At 45.1% G+C, this 19,406-nt stretch overlaps 1 protein-coding gene across 4 annotated transcripts in view; it reads right to left on the bottom strand.

Annotated features, from left to right (window-relative positions):
- Positions 1-14,265: 14,265 nt before the first annotated feature.
- Positions 14,266-19,406, bottom strand: part of HDAC8 (histone deacetylase 8) — a 235,802-nt gene continuing 230,661 nt past the window's right edge. For all 4 annotated transcript variants that reach the window (XM_047844370.1, XM_047844372.1, XM_047844366.1 and 1 more), the window contains one exon: positions 14,266-14,682. In XM_047844370.1, the coding sequence (XP_047700326.1) occupies positions 14,660-14,682 (23 nt within the window). In that variant the 3' untranslated portion in view covers positions 14,266-14,659. The remainder of the gene's footprint in view (positions 14,683-19,406) is intronic.

A 19,406-nucleotide genomic window follows, 5' to 3' on the forward strand; every position in this document is an offset into this window, starting at 1 on the left:
CCAGATCATGACCTGAGCTGAAGTCGGACGCTAAATTGACTAAGCCACCCAGGCGCTCCTGGGGATGTCATTCTAGTCTATACCTCTCCTAGTATTGAACTTCACAAGAACCCTAGGAAATCGACACTAACATCCCCACTTTATAGAGAATGGCATCGAGGCACAGAGAAATGAAATAAAAGCCCAGGATCACAGAGCTGGGATTCACAGCCAGGTCCAACTCACTCTTAAGACCAAAGTCTTCCCATTAGGCTACCTGCTCCACTGTTATCTGTGTCTATGCTTTTCTTTCCTCTAGAATGGATCCTCTGCCACCCCCATTGCAATAAATGATCAATGTCGGTAGCCAGGATGTATGCATGGATCAGGTTGACGGAGAGACCCAGAGCAGGGAGCCCAGTTTAGGTGCTGTGGCAGGAAATCTCCAGGGATGAGGTTCAGGGTGCTAGAGGGCTGCAGCCTGGGAACGGCAAAGACAACTGTGAAAAACAGTACCTGTGGAAGAGCACAGGGTTCAAAGGCAGGGAGGGAGAGAGGCGCTGGTGAAGGGGAGAGAGAGAAGCAGTCAGGCCTGCCAGGCTCTGGGCTATTTGGGTGTCACCAGTGAAGCTAGAGGCCTTGGGAAGCTTTGTGGGGAAAAAGAAACCCTGCTTTAAGCATGTTTAGTTTAAGCTTGTTGGCAGAACATCCAAGTGGAAATAGTTTGCACACAGCCAGGAATATAGGACTGGAAAGGGTGTGAGGTTGTGTCAAAAAGAGCAATCGGCAGAATGACTTTCAGCCAAACCGTGGGGAACTTGCCCCTGCCTCCCTCCACTGGCACAGAGAAGGGCTCTCTTCTCAGGGGCCTGGGACACTGGTTTTTCACCACAGCTCTCCCTTCCTGTCCCCTCCATGGCCCCTCCAGCCCAGCACAATCATGGATACATGCTTCAAATCCCTAAAGGGCAGTGTGAGGGGATCTCAGTCCATAAATTCCCCCACACCAGGGAGTGACAGGGGCCTCATGTCACTTTGCTAAATACATTTTGCCTTAAGCATGCCAGGCCTTCCCTAGTCTCACTTCAGCTTGTAGAACACAAGCCTTTGGGATCTTGTTTGCTCTCCCTTTTCTGCTGCCCACCACTCAGGCTAGTGGGGTCTCTTGGCTTACTTCATCCTTAAAAAGGTGAGGCCATTTTAGTCTGGCCCTGCTGCCTGCATCATCAGACTGAAAGTGCTTCTCTTACCTGAGCCCTGAGGTGATGTAGTGGACCCTCGGCCCCCCAATCTCATCTTTACGCCTGGAGGATTTCCTGTAGTCCCCTCTCTTGGGCTCTGGGCCCTCCCCTCCCAACCTCCCAATCCTATTGCATCAGAGACTTCAAACTTCCACTCATCATCCATCCATGGACCTCAGTTTTGCTCCAACCAGAGCCCCCACTGCCATGGAGAAATCTCCCAGCTTGAACAACTAGCCCTATTGTCTCTCTTGGCCCTTAACTCTGGGTCTGGGGTTAGCTCAAACAAATATGACCGTGTGAATGTGGTTAGGATTCATTTTGCATGTATAACCTGGGGGCCTGAAAATATTTCCTCAGGTCCCCACAGCCACAGCCACTTGTCCTTTGGGGGGCATCGATCAGAGCTGGAGATGGATGGTGGATCAGAGTACCTCAGGGGCTTGGGGTGCAGATTCTGCTGCCAGCCATGAAGAGAGGCCCACAGGCCCAGTTACCCAAGACCTGTCTCCTGACTTGACACAGAGACAGGGCCCGTCAACTAACACACACAGTCTCCTCGTGCTGATCACAGAAAGACACCGCCTCTGGTTGGACTAATTAGAAACAGGTGCTACTCCCTCTGGGCTTCACACAACCCTCACCCCAGGGCACATGGCTTTGCAAGAGGAACGCAAGCAAGCTGAATTTCAGGTGTCCCTGTTCAGGGTACAACCCAGCACGAGAATACTTGAAGGCCCTACAAAGAGACGAGTGTACATCACCAGGGGGTTTGGGTTCCTGCAGCCCAGTGCTCCTAAGAACACCACCTCAGGGGACGTTTAGCTTTAGTCCTATTAGCTCTGACGAAAAACATCAAGGGTAAGCGCCTGGGTGGCTCAGTCGGTTAAGCGTCTGACTCCTGATTTCGGCTCAGGTTATGACCCTCACAGTTTGTGGGTCTGAACCCCGCGTCTGGCTCTTTGCTGACAGCCCAGAGCCTGCTTGGGATTCTCTGTCTCCCTCCCTCTTTCTCTGCCCCTCCCCCTGAAATAAATAAATAAACAGTGTTAAAAATTGTTTATTTATTTATTTTTGACAGAGAGAGAGTGTGTGTGTGAGCGGGCAAGGGGCAGAGAGAGCAGGAGACACAGAATCTGAAGCAGGCTCTGGGCTGTCAGCACAAAGCCCCACATGGGGCTTGAACTCACGGACCGGGAGATCATGACCTGAGCCAGACGCCCAACTGGGTCACCCAGGTGCCCCAAAACATTAAGGAAAAAAAAACATTGATGGTAATATTTTCTGAATGCTTATTATGTGACAGACCCTCACAGTTCTTAGTGGTCCACACTTCTCTCAACGAATCCACACAACAAGCTGAGGTGTTAGGTGAGTACTATTATTACCTCATTCCTATTTTACTGGTAGGGAAATTGAGGTACTGATATATCCCATAGCTTGCTAACATCCCACACCCTGTATGTTTTGGGCTGAGGATTCAAACAAGGCAGACTGGCCCCAGACAGTGTGCTGTTGACCACTAGGCCTCACTGCCTCCTAAGTAACACCCATTGGGACCTCCCCCTTCTAGTTCATCCAAGCCTTCCCCATGCATGAACAAGGTTGATTCTCAAACCTCTCTACCCCTCGTGTGAGGTTGTTGCTATTATCAATTCCATTTAACAGATGTAGGAAGGAGGCTCAGAGAGGCAACCTAGCAAGTGAGGATGCTGGGATTGGAATCCATTACTACCTGTTTCTATCTCCCTTTCTTGCTCGCTAGCCAACCACTCCCCCTCCCCCATCCTGCCCAGTTTCTTGCCTTTCCTCAAAACTGAATGTCAGAGCTGGTGGAAATCACATCCGAACCTCTCACTGTTACAGAGGTGCGAGCTAGCACTGTATAGTTACCTGGTTAGAATCTGGGGAAAAGAGAGGCTGAGGAGAAAGAAATGTATTCAATGGAGGGAGAAGGAAAGAATGAATGAGAGCGAGGGAAAGAGCAAGAGAGCGTGAGAGTGAGGGCCTGGGAAGAAAACAAGGCAAGGAAAAGAAATCAAATGAGAAAGAAAAAAAGCCCAAAGTGGGGTGAAGGCATAAGTGACCGGCCATCTGGAAGCAGCACAGAGCTTGGCGGGGACATGTGTTTGTGGAGCAGGGGAGCTAGATCGACAGGTGCGAGGGCCCAGCTGCTGCCAGACAAGAACCCTCTGGGCCCAGCGCCCTACCAGAAAGAAGGCAAGGCCCCTGTAAGAGACTCCTCCAGGGGGCTTTTGGCTGAGGAAATGGAAGGGAGCTGCCTTTCCCTGGGGGCAGGGCAGGGCCTCAGCGGGCCCAGGGGCTTGCCTCTGAAGAGCTCCTGAGGGGGGAGGTGGCTGTGGGGAGGAAGATTCCCACAGCCTTTCTGCACTTTTCACGCATTTTCTTCAAACGTCTCCCGAGTGTTACCTTTGGAGTCTCAAATACGGGTGATTCCCTACCATATTTGAATCCCAGGCTGCCTGACGCCATCTTTGCCTGGCCTGAGGGGATGAGTAAATGCTAATGCGTGCTGCCTTCAGCCGGAACCCTGTAGAGATAGGTTGGGAGGAGGAAATGGCCGCCCAGACCCGACTGCTCCTCTTCCCCTCCAACTGAAGGTATGGCCTACTGTGATGTCGAGAACATGGGTCTCTGCCATCAGATTGACCTTGATTCAAATCCCAAGGCTGTCACTTCCTAGCTGTGTGACCTTGGGCAAGTGACTTTAGCTCATCGGGCCTCAGTTTCCTCGGATGTGAAGTGGGGAAAATGAGGATACCCACCTCATGAGGCTGTGCCAGGGTTGAATGAGATAATGTCTGTGGCTGTAAACTCTCAAGTGCTGTACACATGTGAATAATTACTCTTTCCTGATCTCTGTTCCCTGCTGCTTGGGGGATAGAGTCAGCCTTCCAATCTGAGTCCAGTTCCAAGCCTGACTTCACCTCCTTGGCCCTGTTTTCCTCGTCACATACGACTGTGTGGGAAGTCAGGCCTCCTGACCCACCAGGTGGGCTCAGGGCTGGCTGTGATTCCTCTGCTGTTGTTCTTCCAGGCCACAAATATGCGCTGAACCCCAGCTTGGCTCTGTTCTGGTCATCGAGGCCTCAGATGGAATGAAGGTGCCCCTTTAGCCCTCAAGGAGATCCCAGTGTAGTGGGGAAGATAGAAAAGCAGACTTTGTCTACGGCCATACCACCCTGAACGCGCCTGATCTCGTCTGATCTCGGAAAAGCAGACTTTAACAAGATCAAGTGGGAGATAGGAGGAGGTGATGTCTGAGCTGAGAGCCAGTATTCACCAGGTGTTGGGGATAGTACATGCAAACGATTGATGAGTCCCAGGAGAATAGCACAGATGGGCTTGGTGAGGTCATAGGAACAACACTGGGTGCCACGTGAAGAAATTCAGCCTTGATATTGTGCTCACTGGAAGTGACATGGGAAAATATACATGGTAGAGTGTGTTACTCATTTGAGGCTCATTGCCTCCACCTTCTCCATCCACTTTCTACCCTACCAGCAAGAAATCAAGCTGAGCGCTAAGCTTTGGGGAGAGATACCAGTCCTCTCTCCAGAGCTCAGCCAAATAAGGCACCCTGTCCTCTGTCACCCCCACCCCACTTCCCAAGCTCAGTAATGACACCTCTGTCCACCCAGTTACTCAGGTCAAAAACCTTGCCTTCATCTTTTCTTTCTCTCACTTCATGTCCTACTACTCAGCAAATTCTGTTAGTTCTCTTTATTTTTTAATTTTTTTAATGTTTATTTATTTACTTTTGAGAGAGAGACCGAGAGAGACAGAGAGGGAGAGAGACACAGAATCTGAAGCAGGCTCCAGGCTCTGAGCTGTCAGCACAGAGCCTGATGCGGGGCTCAAACCCACGAACCACAACATCATGACCTGAGCTGAAGTCAGATGCTTAACCTACTGAGCCACCCTGGCGCCCTCTAAGTATTTTGTTCTTTTGGGTGTTATTGTAAATAGAATTGTTTTCTTAATTTCCTTTTCAGATTGTTCACTGATAAAGAAACACAGCTGAGTTTTGTTTGTTAACCTTGTACCCTGTAATTTTGCTGAATTTGTCTATTAGCTCTAGTAGTTTTCTTTGTTTTGCAGCATTTTAAAAAATATTTTTTTAATGTTTATTTATTTTTGAGAGAAAGCGAGCGAGCACAAGCAGAGAAAGGGCAGAGAGAGGTGGTAACAGAAGATTCGAAGCAGGCTCTGCACTGACAGCAGAGAGCCCAACGCAGGCCTCAAACTCATGAGCCATGAGATCATGATCTGAGCCGAAGTCGGATGCTCAACTGACTGAGCCACCCGGTCAGCCCTGTTATGGCAGTGTTTTTATTTGTAAGGAAAAATGAGAAAATTCTGAATATTCAGCATTAGGGGACAGGTTAAACAAATTTTGTAGCCATCTATATAATGTGAATACTTCAAGGGATTAGATGTGCCATACTTTTTGGTATGTCTTAGATATGCCATAATAAAAGATGAACAAGGTAGTTCATTATAGATTGATATGGAAAGTTGCCCAGGGAATATAATGAAGTGAGAAAAATCAGGTTACCAAACAGTATGGTTTCATTCATATAACAGTCAAATGATCATATACGTTCCCAGCTTCACAGGGACAGGGATTATTGCCTGTTTTGTCCACAGATATGGTACATAATGTGTTGTCAATAAATATTTATGGAATAAATGACAAAAACTCTGGAAAGATACACACCAAACGCTAATTGTGGTTATTGCTGAGACATAGGGTTATGAAGGAACCATTATCTATATTGTTTGAATCTTTTTACCTCAAAAGATATATTGCAGAAAATTTTCCATTAAACACACACATACATACACACACACACACACACACACACACACAACACTCCATTCTCTCTCTCACTAAGCAAATGATAAGAAGAAAGGCTCTGTGGGCCAAGGGAGTCTTCAGGACTCCATCTGAGGTAAACACGCTTCTCATAGATAGCCACTTTGGAACAGGGCTTCAGGCAGCTTATTTCTCTTGTCCTAGCAGCTAGGGTGTTCTTTTTAAAATGCAAATCTGATCAGGCCACTCTAGGTTAAAACTCTCTGGTGGCTCCCTTACCTGCAGGATCAAGTCCAGTGTCCTCCACCTGGCACAGGAGGCCCTTTATGACCTGGCTCCTGCTATTTTACTATCTCTCACTCACTAATATGGATCTCAACTTTTGATTATAGACATTTAAAAACACACACAAGCAGAGAGAATAGTATATTCAACCTCCATGTGTCCATTAAATCAACTTCAACAATTATCAACATTTTTCAAATTTTGTTTTATTTATCTCCACCCAACACTAACTGCTATACCACATACATTTCCCCCTTTGTAGTATTTTAAAATACACCCCAGATGTATTATTTCACTTGTAAATGCTAGACTATGTTTCTTTAACAGATGAGGACTTAAATAAATATATAACTACGGTGCTCTTACCGTACTTAACAATATCATCAATAATTTCTTCTTTTAAAGTTTATTTATTTATTTTGAGATAGAGAGAGACCGAGTGGGAGGGGGGCAGAGAGAAAGGGTGAGAGATAGAATCCCCAGCAGGCTCCCCACTGTCAGCGCGCAGCCTGATGTGGGGCTTGAACTCATGAACTGCGAGATCATGACCTGAACTGATGTCAAACACTTAACTGGCTGAGCCACCCAGATGCCCCATCAATAATTTCTTTTTAACATGGCCATTATCTTTCAAAAATAAGCTTTAAGAGCTGGGGTGCCTGGGGGGCTCAGTCAGTTAAGTGTCTGACTCTTGGTTTCGGCTCAGGTCATGATCTCATGGTTTGTGAGTTCGAGCCCTGCATTGGGCTCCGTGCTGACAGTGCAGAGCCTGCTCGGGATTCTTTCCCTCTCTCTCTGCCCCTCCTCTGCTTGTTCTTTCTGTCTCTCTCTCTCAAAAATAAATAAACTTAAAAGATTAAAAATATCTTTATTACTGGGGCACCTGGGTGGCTCAGTCAGTTAAGAGTGCAACTCTTGTTCTCAGCTCAGGTCTTGATCTCAGGGTCGTGAGTTCAAGCTCCACATAGGGCTCTGCACTGGGTGTGAAGCCTACTTTAAAAAAATTGTTATTATTGAAATATAGTTGACATACAATGTTATATTTGTTCAGGTGTATAACATGGTAATAGGAAAATTCTATATATTACTCAGTGCTCACAATAAGTGTAGTCACCATCTGTCAGCATACAATATTATTACAATATCACTGACAATATTCCCTATGCTGTACTCTTCATCTCTGAGACTTATTTATTTTATAACTGGAAGTATGTGTCTCTTAATCCCCTTTACCTATTTTGCCCATCCTCACCCCCTTCCCTTCTGGCAACCACCAGTTTGTTCTCTGTATCTATGAGACCATTTCTGTTTTTTTGTTTGTCTGTTTAGATCCCACATAGAAGGGAAATCACATGGTATTTGTCCTTCTCTGATTTATTTCACTCAACATAATACCTTCTGTGTCCATACAGGTTGTGGCAAATGGCAAGATCTCATTCTTTTTTTTTTTGCCCGAGTAATGTTCCATTGCATGTATATATACCACATCTTTATCCATGCATTTATCAATGAACGTTTTGGGTTGCTTCCATAGCTTTGCTATTATGAATAATGCTGCAATAAACATAGGAGTGCATATATCTTTTCAAATTAGTGTTTTCATTGTCTTTGGGTAAATACCCAGAAGTGGAATTACTGGATCCTATAGTATTTCTATTTTTAATTTTTTAAATGTTTATTTATTTATTTTTGAGAGAGAGAGAGAGAGAGAGAGGAGGGGCAGAGAGGAAGCAGGCTCCACTCTGGCAGCACAGAGCCCAGCATGGGTGGGGGGGCATCTCACAAACCTTGAGATCATGACCTGAGTCGAAATCAAGAGTTGGATGCTCAACCGACCGAGTCATCCAGGAGCCTCTATTTTTAATTTTTTGAGGAGCCTGCATACTGTTTTCCACAGTGGTTGCGCCAATTTACATTCCCACCAACAGTGCATGAGGATTCCCTTTTCTTTATATCTTCCCCAACACTTGTTATTTTTTGTCTTTTTGATACTGGCCATTTTGTCTGTTCTGAGGTGATAGCTCATTGTGGTTTTGATTTATGAATACTTTCTTGAAAAATTTTGTATTATGTTTATTTTTGAGAGGAAGAGATAAAGCATGAACGGGGGAGGGGCAGAGAAAGAGGGAGACACAGAATCCAAAGCAGGCTCCAGGCTCTGAGCTGTCAGTGCAGAGCCTGATGCAGGGCTTGAACTCACAGACTGTGATATCATGACCTGAGATGAAGTTGGACACTCAACTGACTGAGCCACCCAGGTGCCCCAATTTATGAGCAATTTCTTTACAACACCTAGTCCATGTCCAAATTTCTCCTATTGCCTTAAAGATACCTTTTTATGGTTGGTTTTCTTGAATACTGTCTAATATTCTGTGTTCTGACAACACTCAAGTGCTTGTGGCCTCCCTAAATTTTATGTGTCTTTGCCTGGAATGCTTGTCCCTCCCCTTCCCCCCACCCTGCCCCTACGCCTGGCCATAGATCTGCTTGAGTGTCATCCCCTGTTTGTGGCCTTCATGATTGTCACAGTGTAGATTGCTTTTCTCTCCTCTGTCCCATAATACTGAGGATATGACACTGCTTTATCTTAGTACATTGTTCCACCATTCCATAGGTATATATTGGGAATTACCATGGTACCATGCCAGGCACTGGGGATACAGCAGTGAAACTGTCAAAGTTCCCACCCTCTTAGTGCATGTGAGTAGGAATAAATAAAAAATGAATAAGATAATGCTAAATGGTATAAAAATAGGGGTTTTTTTTGTTTGTTTGGAATAGAGAGGGCGGCAAGGCCACAATAGATGAGGTGGCCGGTGTATTTTACTGAGGCAGTGATATGTGGCTAAGAACTGAATGAGAGGGAACCAATCTGAGGAAGATCTGGGCATTCCAGGCAGAAGGACCAGCATTTGCAGAGACCCTGAGGGAGGTGGCCCTGTCTTGAAAGGCTCTATTTACATCCATCTTTACCTCTGCATCTGTAGATTTCATCCTTTCGGGGAATCATAGAACGCCGTCCCCCACCCAGTGTTGAGAATCTGAAAATTAGCTATGGATCCTTGCCCCAGAAGAATGTGCAAATGCGCAGCCACACAAATTTGCATCCTATTTCTCTAATTCTTGAAGCCAGGGAACTTCAGAAAGATTTCCTGCCCTGACTGGGTTCACATTAAGGACAGAAACAGTGTCTACTACTGATATCTAAAACGCTCTGTACAATGTTCATTATCTCTTTGATCCCTGGGAACCTCCCCTTGAGGTAGGTAACAGGTATGATCCCTTTTTGATAAGTGAGGAGAGAAGGCTCAGGGACAGTGAGTTACTTGGCCAATGTCACAAAGCTAGTGAGTGACAGGAGGGGATTTAAATCCAAGTACTGTGCGCATAATTGCATGCATACTAAGGCACTGCTGGTCATCTTGGGGCCCAGCTCTGAGCAGGAGGTTTGGAGACTTGTCCCAAGAGCAAAGGCTGGGGGAGGAGAAGCTGCTGGAGCTTTCTGTGTAGGGGCTTAGAGATGTCAAAACCCACTCTGTCTAATGGCTGTTTGCTTTCCTTCTTTCCCTTCCTTCTCCTTGTCCTCTTCTTCTTCCTCCTTCTTCCATTTTTGTTGAATGACAATATTTGATTTTCTTATAAAGAAGCCTTTCTGCCTTAGAAAGAGTCTTTTAAATATAGAATTGGAAATATACTGCTCTCTCTGTGACAGCTCACAATGAATACAGCAGAGGCAGATCCACCTCCCCCCGATCCCAAAGGGAAACTGGCTTGGGATTTTTCCATTGGCTTTTGAAAAAAATTATTTATTTACTTTTTTTGGACCAGGTAATGCATTCACAGGGTTCAGAAATCAAAAGTTACAAAAAGGAACACAGTACAAGTCTCTCTCATTCCCCTGCCACCTGCCACCTGGTTTCCCTGCCTAGAGGCAACTGAGGTGCCCCAGTTTCTTGTGTATCTTTCCAAAGATGTTTTATGCAAATATAAGCATACCCATTATATATACATATCTTTTTTTATGGTTATTTTCTTAACCCTTGAGTTGCAGACAGACTATAGTCTTCCGTCTCTGGCTCTCTCGCCCCTGAGTGCCTCAGGAATAGTGGAGGCCTGCTGAGATCCTGGTAGCACCGGGTTTTCCTCAGTTTCCAGGTCCATTTTCATGGCAGCCCTCCCCCTCCCCCGTCCCAACTGCACACAACTCTTTAGGCTTTTTTCAAAGTCGTATTTGTGATAATTCATCAAGCACTCACAATAGTCTATGAAGTGTAAGAATCATTTGTCTCACTTTATGGGTAGGGAAACAGACCCAGAAGGGTCGAGTAACTTGCTGAAAAGCACACAACTAATGTCCTTATGTGCTGAGGGCCTGGGAGCAGTGTGGCTTGGTCCAGCTTGGACTTTGGAAGCAATAAGAAAATTGTTTACTCCGAAGTCACAGTTTAAAAATATTTCAGTGGCACTAGGTGCGGAGCAGTGGAAAAAGTAAGGAAAGTTGCAGTTTCAGCTGGGTTTGCTTCCTGCCTCTGCCCCTTGCAATTGGGCAAGTTCCTTCACAGTTTGTAGCCTCAGTTTGCTAATCTATAAAGTGGGGATTATAATACCCACCCAGCAGGGTGGAGAGTGACATATTATAAAAGACAGTGATTTGTAAAGTGGGGCATATTCCAATGCTTGCTTTGCATTATTATTATGGTTATTATGGCTGGTCCTTGCAAGCACAAAGGTAGCTGTTTCCTGAAGCCCGGGCAGGCTCACACTGGGTATGAAGTTGCCCCGCCCTCAAGCCAACAAATCTAAAAAGGACCCGCTCTGGCCTAGTGATTTGTAAATCAGGAGCCCTCCACCTGGTCCAATCTTTCTTTCTAGCTCAGAACCTCCTGGGTGGTTAGAACTGCCCCAGGGTCTGAGCACAAACTATTCCTCAGTGGGTGTCTTGAATTTACTTTGATCTGGAACTTCCCCTACAGATCGGTTCTTTTTTTTTTTTTTTTAAGTTGATTTTCCCAATTACAAAACTAGAATGTGCTTACTGGAGAAAATCTGGAAAATATTGAAAAGTAGAAGGAACAAAAATTAAACCATCCCTACACATTCCTCCTTCAAAGAAGCCTACTTCGGTTGATATTTTGGTGTATTTCCTTTCAGTCTTTTTTACCCGCAGGCACTTATAATTCTTAGCAAAACAATTTTTTTTACAGATTTATTGAGGTATAACTGTTATACCCAAAGCTGCACATATTTAATGTGTACAATTTGATGACTTTAGACTGTGTGGAGCAACTCTTAATCTGTCTTGCTGATTTTGTGAATGCTGTGTCCACCTTTGGGTATTTCAATTTTAATTTTTAAAAACTTGAAATTATTCCGGGGTGCCTGGGTGGCTCAGTCGCTTAAGCGTCTGACTTTGGCTCAGGTCATGATCTTGTGGTTCAAGAGTTTGAGCCATGCATCCGGCTCTGCGCTGACAGTGCAGAGCCTGCTTGGGATTGTCTCTCTCCCACTCTGTCTCTGCTCTTCCCCCCACCCCCGCCTTTCTCTCAAAATAAATAATAAACTTAAAAAAAAGAGTCAACTTATTTTTAAAAAGTTAAAATTATTCCTAGTTTTATCTATGGGATTATTTTTAGCCTAGTTTTAAAAAAGATTTTTTAAATGTTTATTTTTGAGAGAGAGAGAGAGAGAAGTGCGTACACGCAAGTGGGGGAGGGGCAGAGAGAGAGAGGGAGACAGAATCCGAAGTGGACTCCAGGCTCCAAGCTGTCAGCACAGTTCCCATGGGGCTCGAACTCATGAACCATGAGTTCATGACCTGAGCCGAAGTCGGATGCTTAACCTACTGAGCCACCCAGATGCCCTTAGTTTAATTTTTTTTATTAAAAAAAATTTTTAATGTTTATTTATTCTTGAGAGAGACAGAGACAGAGTGTGAGCAGGGGTGGGGCAAAGAGAGAGGGAGACACAGAATCCAAAGCAGGCTTCAGGCTCTGAGCTGCCAGCACAGAGCTAGACATGGGGCTTGAACCCGCGAACAGCGATATCATGACCTGAGCCAAAGTCAGACACTTAACCGAGCCACCCAGGTGCCCCCTTAGCTTAATTTTTTAAATAGATTTTATTTTTAAGTAATCTCTACACCCAACATGGGGCTGGAACTCACAACCTTGAGATCAAGAGTTGCACGCTCCACCGACTGAGCCGGCCAGGCACTCTAGCCTAACATTTTCAACAAGAACCAAATAAAAAGGGATCCTGAAGGCCATTGAGGTGGTGCACTGTCAGGAACAAGCCTGGCCTCTGGGATGTCCAGCAGCGGGTCAGTGCTACAGCTTGCTTTGGTGCTGTTGGTCAGAGGTCGGGCTAAGACAGCAGTAGTTAAGGTGAAAAGAAGGTGGCATTGGCCGTCCAGTGGAAAAAAGTTCCTTTTCATTCAGGTCTGTTCTCCTTGAAAGGAAAATGGATCACTAGCATTTACCACTTTACCAGGTGGTTACCTCTTAGGGATGAGGCCTTCACAGGAATTTGGGTGATGGCTTTGGACGTGGATCGCTGGTATAGAGGACCCCCCACACCCCCACACCCCGCAAGCAACTGGATTAAGCAAGCCTTTGAGACAACAAACCTTGCTGGGTGGTCTCTTGTAGGCTTGGAATTCAGACTTCCCATTTTACCTTCCTTGGCCTCCCCCACCCCCAACTGCCTCATTCAGTGCCTCCACCCTCTTATTTTTTTTTTAATCCCCCTTGTTTTGGGTATAAGTAAAACTGCCCTTAAGCTGAGCATGTATAATTAGAATAGTGGGCATTTGGAGTGACTGGTATTCCTAGCCAACCAGGCGCCCCAATGTTGTTTAATAAAAGCTTGGTTATTCCCATCCTGGATACGGTCAAGGCTTTTTCCACTCCCTTCTACGGAATGCCCATCCCCCTCTCTGAGGCCTGGAGAAGTACAACTCACCCTAAGAGGCCTGGCTCAAATATCACCCCCTTTAAAATGCTCCGTGATGCTGTCCCGGCTGGGCGAGTGGCTCTTTCCTCAACACTCCTACACCTCTGGATTCATGCTGGTAGCAGAGCGGAAATATGTCGGGATCTGGTTTTTTCCCTCCTCCTTTGCCCTGTCTGGGAGTTCCTAGATGGCCAGAATGGGGCTGCATTCTTGTCTCCTATCCTAATCCCAGGAGTGGAAAGAGCTTCATAAATACTTGGTGAATCAAATCATGAAATCATGATATTTTGCTGTCCCTTCTGCTTTAGCACTCTCTCTCTCTCTCTGTTATTCCCCATCCACATTTTGCCACCTTCACTCCCTCCCACCCCCAGATTACAGTAAAAATTGTATCCCATTGCAATCAAGTGTACTGATTACATTTGACAGGCAAGTATCCTCACTATCCATCCAAATGCGCCTCCTTAGATCTGTGAGCCTCCTACCCTTCCCATCCCTAAAGGGCTCCCAGGGAGGGGAATAGCTTCTCCCCATAGGGCCAGCAGCGGGACCTCTCCCTGGTTGCTGTGCCCGTCTTCTCTGGAGTCCTGGATGAGCCCCTGGCACAGGACAGCTTGGACCTTCTGTCCCCAGGACTTAGAGGGGACACACCAGTTCCTCAGGGAGGGGTCGGGGATCCCGCACTCAGAGTCAGCTTCCCAGACTGGGCCAGAACAAAACCTGGAAGCATCAGGGTTAGTCTTGATACTTCGGTGAGAGGAAATGTCCAGAACTGTGTGCACTGTCAGGAGCACTTTACAAGAGGATGATGGGACAAAGAGGTAGGTTTTCAAAGATTTTATTAAAAAACAAAATAGATCCATAATCCTAAAAACAACACAGGTAGATTTCTCCCCACCTCCCATTCTGCTAACCCGTCCCCCTCCCCTAAAGACTCCATCCGGAAGGTACTGAAGCCCAAACCCTGCCTCTTGGTTCTCCCCACCCCACAAACCTGTGACCCAAGCTCCACACTTTCCTCCAGCCTCTGATGTCTCCTTTAAGAAAATAAAAATACTCCCTCCCCACTCGCTTAAAAATAATTTTCAAAGATTAAAAATGGCATTTGTGTGTTTTTAAAAAATAAACACTTTAAATGCTGGAAATCTCTCTCTTCCCCTAGGCCTAGTTGAGGCCTCTGGGGTGCTTGCCTGCCTCACCCCAGGAGGCCAGTTGCCACATGGTGCCCCTTGGAAATTTTCAGGAAGTAATTTCTTCCAAATTTCCCCTGCAGTCACAAATTCCACACACTGCTCGCATAAACACGCTGTCTTCATTACAGGCACTGTTCCTCAGCTCTGGAAACCTGATCTCTTTTTGTCAACTAGACCACATGCTTCAGATTCCCTGCAAACAGGAGAGAAAACAAAATTCAGGTAACATACATGAATTATACCTCGATAAAGCTTTTTTTTTTTTTTTTTTTTAAAAAAGCATTTGCACTGGGGACTTGTTCTCTTGCTGCTGTTGGGAACACAGGGACCCTGACATGTGAACAAGCCCAGGCTAGCCTCCTGGATGGTGAGAGACACATGGTTCAGTTACCCTCACAACCACCAGTTACCCACCAGACAAGTGAGTGAGGCCTTTGGCAGCCAGCTGACTGCAGTGTTGGGCGAACCCTGCCAAAACCAGCAGAAGAACCGCCCAGCTGAGCCCAGCCCAATTGCCAATCCACAGAGTCATGGGCTAAACAGATGATTATTTAAGACACACACACACACACACACACACACACACACAAATTCAGGCAACTTTTCAGAATTCACTCTTCACTAACTGCATCAAATCTTCCCTCACTCTCAACATTTCTTCCTGACTTAGCAGGCCACAACACTTCTAGCAGTTTCTCTTGTGATGACCCATGAAATATGAATTGGGAGCTTCCCCCCTCCCCCGCACTCAGGCCTAAGAGTCTTTTAGGGATAAGTGAGCACTTGAAATCCTATAGGACTGAGCTCCAGGAATGAAAAATTTGCTCACTTGGTCTCTCCACAGCTTTCTTCTTGCCCCACTTCCCCAAACACTGGGCTCCAGACACTACTGACAGCTTCTCCTCTGAAACAGGAAGAATGCCCCATGAAGGCAGGTACCTGGGCTGTCTTACATTTAAAAATTTTTTTTAAATGTTTATTTATTTTTGAGAGAGAGAGACAGAGTCAGAGTGTGAGCAGGGGAGGGGCAGAGAGGGAGAGGGAGACACAGAATCCAAAGCAGGTTCCAGGCTCCAAGCTGTCAGCTGGGGCTCGAACTCATGAGCTGTGAGATCATGACATGAGCTGCAGTCAACACTTAACTGACCAAGCCATCCAGGCACCCCTGTCTTACTGTCTTTTTAAGTTTATTTATTCATTTTGAGAGAGAGGGAGGGAGACAGAGAGATAGGGAGAGAGAGAGATCTCATGTTGTCAGCACAGAGCCCAACACAGAGCTTTATACCATGAACCATGAGATCACGACCTGAGCTGCAATCAAGACTCAGAAGCTTAACCAACTGAGCCACCCAGGCACCCTTGGGCTGTCTTACTTTTGATTGATCTCTAAAGTCTAGCACAGTGCCTCACACACAGCAGGTGCTCAACAAATGGCTGAGTGAATTGAGGTAGGAATGAAAGAAAAAACAAATCAGCACCCACTTGCCTATCTAGATTTATGTATGTATGTATGTATGTATGTATGTATTTTGAAATCTCTACATCCAACGCAGGGCTCAAACTCACAACCCTGAGATCAAGAGTTGCATGCTCTTCTGGCTGAGCTAGCCAGGCACCCTCTAGTTTTATTTTTAACTTAACATACAAGAAAATTGATTTGTATAGATAGTTCTATGATTTTTAACACATGTATAGATTTATGACACAGAATAGACCCATTACCCTCTAAAATTCCCTAAGCTATCCCTTGGCAGTCACATCCTCTCCTTCCTCTCTTACCACCTGGCAATCACTGATCTATTCTCCATCACTATGTGTTGTCTTTTTCAGAATGTCATTTAAATGGAATAAAAACACAGTGTAGGGACACCTGGGTGGCTCAGGCAGTTAAACGTCCAACACAGGTCTGGTCATAATCTCGTGGTCTTTGAGTTTAAGCCTCGCCTCAGGCTCTGTGCTGACAGCCCAGAGCCTGGAGCCTGCTTCGGATTCTGTGTCTCTCTCTCTCTCTGCCCCCCCCCCCAACTTGTGCTCTCTCTCTCTCTCTCTCTGAAAAATAAACATTAAAAAATTTAAAAAACCACAGTGTATAACCTTTTATGATTGCCTTCTTTCATGCAGCACACTTCCTTTGTGTGTCATGCAAACTTTTAGGTGTATCAACAACTTATTCCTTTTTGGGGGAGTACTTAACTTTTAAATTTTTCAATTATTATAGATTTATAGGAAGTTGAAAAAAAATACCAAGAGGTACCCTTCAATAAGTTTCTTCAAGTGGCAACATTTTCATAATGATTATTTAAATATCAAACCCAGGAAATTGATATTGGTACAATTCACAGACCACATTCAGATTTTACCAGTTTTACATGCACACATTTGTGTGTGTGTGTGTGTGTCTGTTTCTGTGTTTGTAAATGTACAGTTCTCTGCAGTTTTATCACATGTAGATTTGTGTAATCCCCACCACAAGAAGATACAGAATGTTATCCCATCACCACAAGGATTCCCCTCATGGTACCTTGTTACAGTAACTCCCCCCTAATCTCTAACCTCTAACAATCAATCTGGTCTCCAGTTCTATAATTTTGTATATGACCTTTTGAGACTGGCTTTCTTTCATAATTTTTTTTTAAATATGTATTCATTTTTGAGAGAGAGAGAGACAGAGCATGAGCGGTAGAGGGGCAGAGAGGGAAACACAGATCCAAAGCAGACTCCAGGCTCCGAGCTGTCAGCACAGAGCCCGATGTGGGGCTCAAACTCATGAACCGTGAGATCATGACCTGAGCCAAAATTGGACGTTTAACTGAGCCACCCAGGCGCCCCCGAGATTAGCTTTCTTTGCTCAGCATATGGCCCTTATAATCCATTCAAGTTGTATGTTAAGTTTGTTCCTTTTTACCGCAGAGTAGGATTCCATGGTCTGGATGCACCACAGTGTGCATCAGCCATTGAATGGCATCTGCATTGTTTCCAATGTGGGGCTATTACACATAAAGCTGCTATGGACATCCATGTAGAAATTTTTGTGACCATAGTTTTCATTTCTCTGGGATAAATGCCCAAGAGAGCAATTGCTGTATCATATGGTAGTTGCATGCTTGGTTTGATAAGAAACTGTCAAACTGTTTTCTAGAGTGGTCATACCATTGTGCATTTCCACCAGCAATGTATAAGGGATCTAGTTTCTCAGCATTTTTGTCAGCATTTGGTGGTTTCACCAGTTTTTATTTTGGCCATTCCTATATGTGTGTAGAGATCTTTTACTGTGGTCTCAATTTGCATTTTCCTAATGGTGAATGATGTTGAACATCTTTTCATGTGCTTATTTGTGGTCTGTATATCCCCTTCATGTCTTTTGCTGATTGGATTTTTTTTTTTTACTGTTGAGTTTGGAGAGTTCTTTATATATTCTAGATACACATCTGTTAGGTGCACAATTTGAAAATATTTTATCTCAATATGTAACTTGTCTTTTTGTTCTCTTAACTGTTGCAAAACAAAATTTAATTTTTTGGATCACGGTTTTGGTGTTTTAAACCCTTAGGGCTCATCATCTCTGGATAATCTTTGATTCTTCATCTCTTGGTTCAAGCCTCCTCCACATCTAATGATTTGCCAAGCCTAATCTCAAGATGCCTCTCAACTTTGTCCGCCCCTTCCTTTGTTAAATGTTTATTTATTTATTTTGATCCAGAGAGAACTAGAGGGAGCAAGTGGGGGAGGAGCAGAGAGAGGGAGAGAGAGGGAATCCCAACCAGGTTCTGTGCTGTCAGCCCAGAGTCCGACACTGGGCTCAAACTCATGGACCGCTTGATCATGTCCTGAGCCCAAGTCGGATGCTTAACCAACTGAACCACCCAGGCACTCCTCCCCACCTCTGTCTTCTCCTTTCTATTCCACCCTCCCCAACTTAGTCACATATCTCATCACTCAGGTCACTGCAATAGTCTCTTAACTGCTGCTCCTGCCTCTGGAGCTGTCCTGCACACCATTGGTAGCTGTGTTCACATGCCTTCTCTGCTCCAAAAATCCTTCAACAGCTCCTCACTACCTATAAATGAAGTCCAACCCCTTAGCTTAAATTTGCCCCATCCATACTTTCCCATCTCCATGTGGGCCTTTGCTTGTATTGTTGCTTCTTCTGAGGAAAACCTATAGGGGATCCTGATGCTGAAGCTAGGGGTCCTTGCATCTGTAAGTGTAGCCAGAGCTTGATGACTGAGTGAATGCACAGATAAACAAAATTTCATGTCTGAGTACTCCAACAACACATGTTCACAGAAAGGAAAGGTGGGTGCTGTATTCTCTGCTGTTCTGTCTCACTCTCCAGTTACATTTGGAGGCAATTAAGAAAAACAACAGAAATAATTTCCACCAAAAGTTGATGATGAGCAATATTGAGTTTGGGTAACAATAAAAATGTAAGCTTAAATAATGCCATTGTTTCCCCCCTACATCTAGCTTTTCCAGCAGTGGGTGGCAGCCTGAGAAAATTCTAAAGGCCAGCATGGTCTAGGGCCTGGGAAGACAGAGTACAGACCAGAGGAGGCAAATGTAAATGCTTATAGAAGTCAAGGATGTACTGTATGTGAGTAAAGCATACTTAAGGCAAGACATATGGAGCCTTCTTGATCCTTTGTTCTTTTTCTTACTTTCAATCATGACCTGAATAGAAGCAATAGTTCCCTCTTTTCTTACTTCTATTACAAAAGAAAACAAAAGCAAAACAGCATATGTGAGATGATAAATGGAAATTCACACTTGGCATATGGTAGGAGATGCAACAGGGAATGGTGGGGTTTGTGGCAAAGAGGAAGGTACATTTTCACAAAAGAGGCAGCTGCTACCCAGTCTCACATTTACTACTGAGCAGGAAGTTGGTCCTAGTGTGACCAGATCTATTTTCCAAGA

Source organism: Prionailurus viverrinus, chromosome X (assembly GCF_022837055.1).
Source record: "Prionailurus viverrinus isolate Anna chromosome X, UM_Priviv_1.0, whole genome shotgun sequence".
Lineage (NCBI taxonomy): Eukaryota > Metazoa > Chordata > Mammalia > Carnivora > Felidae > Prionailurus > Prionailurus viverrinus.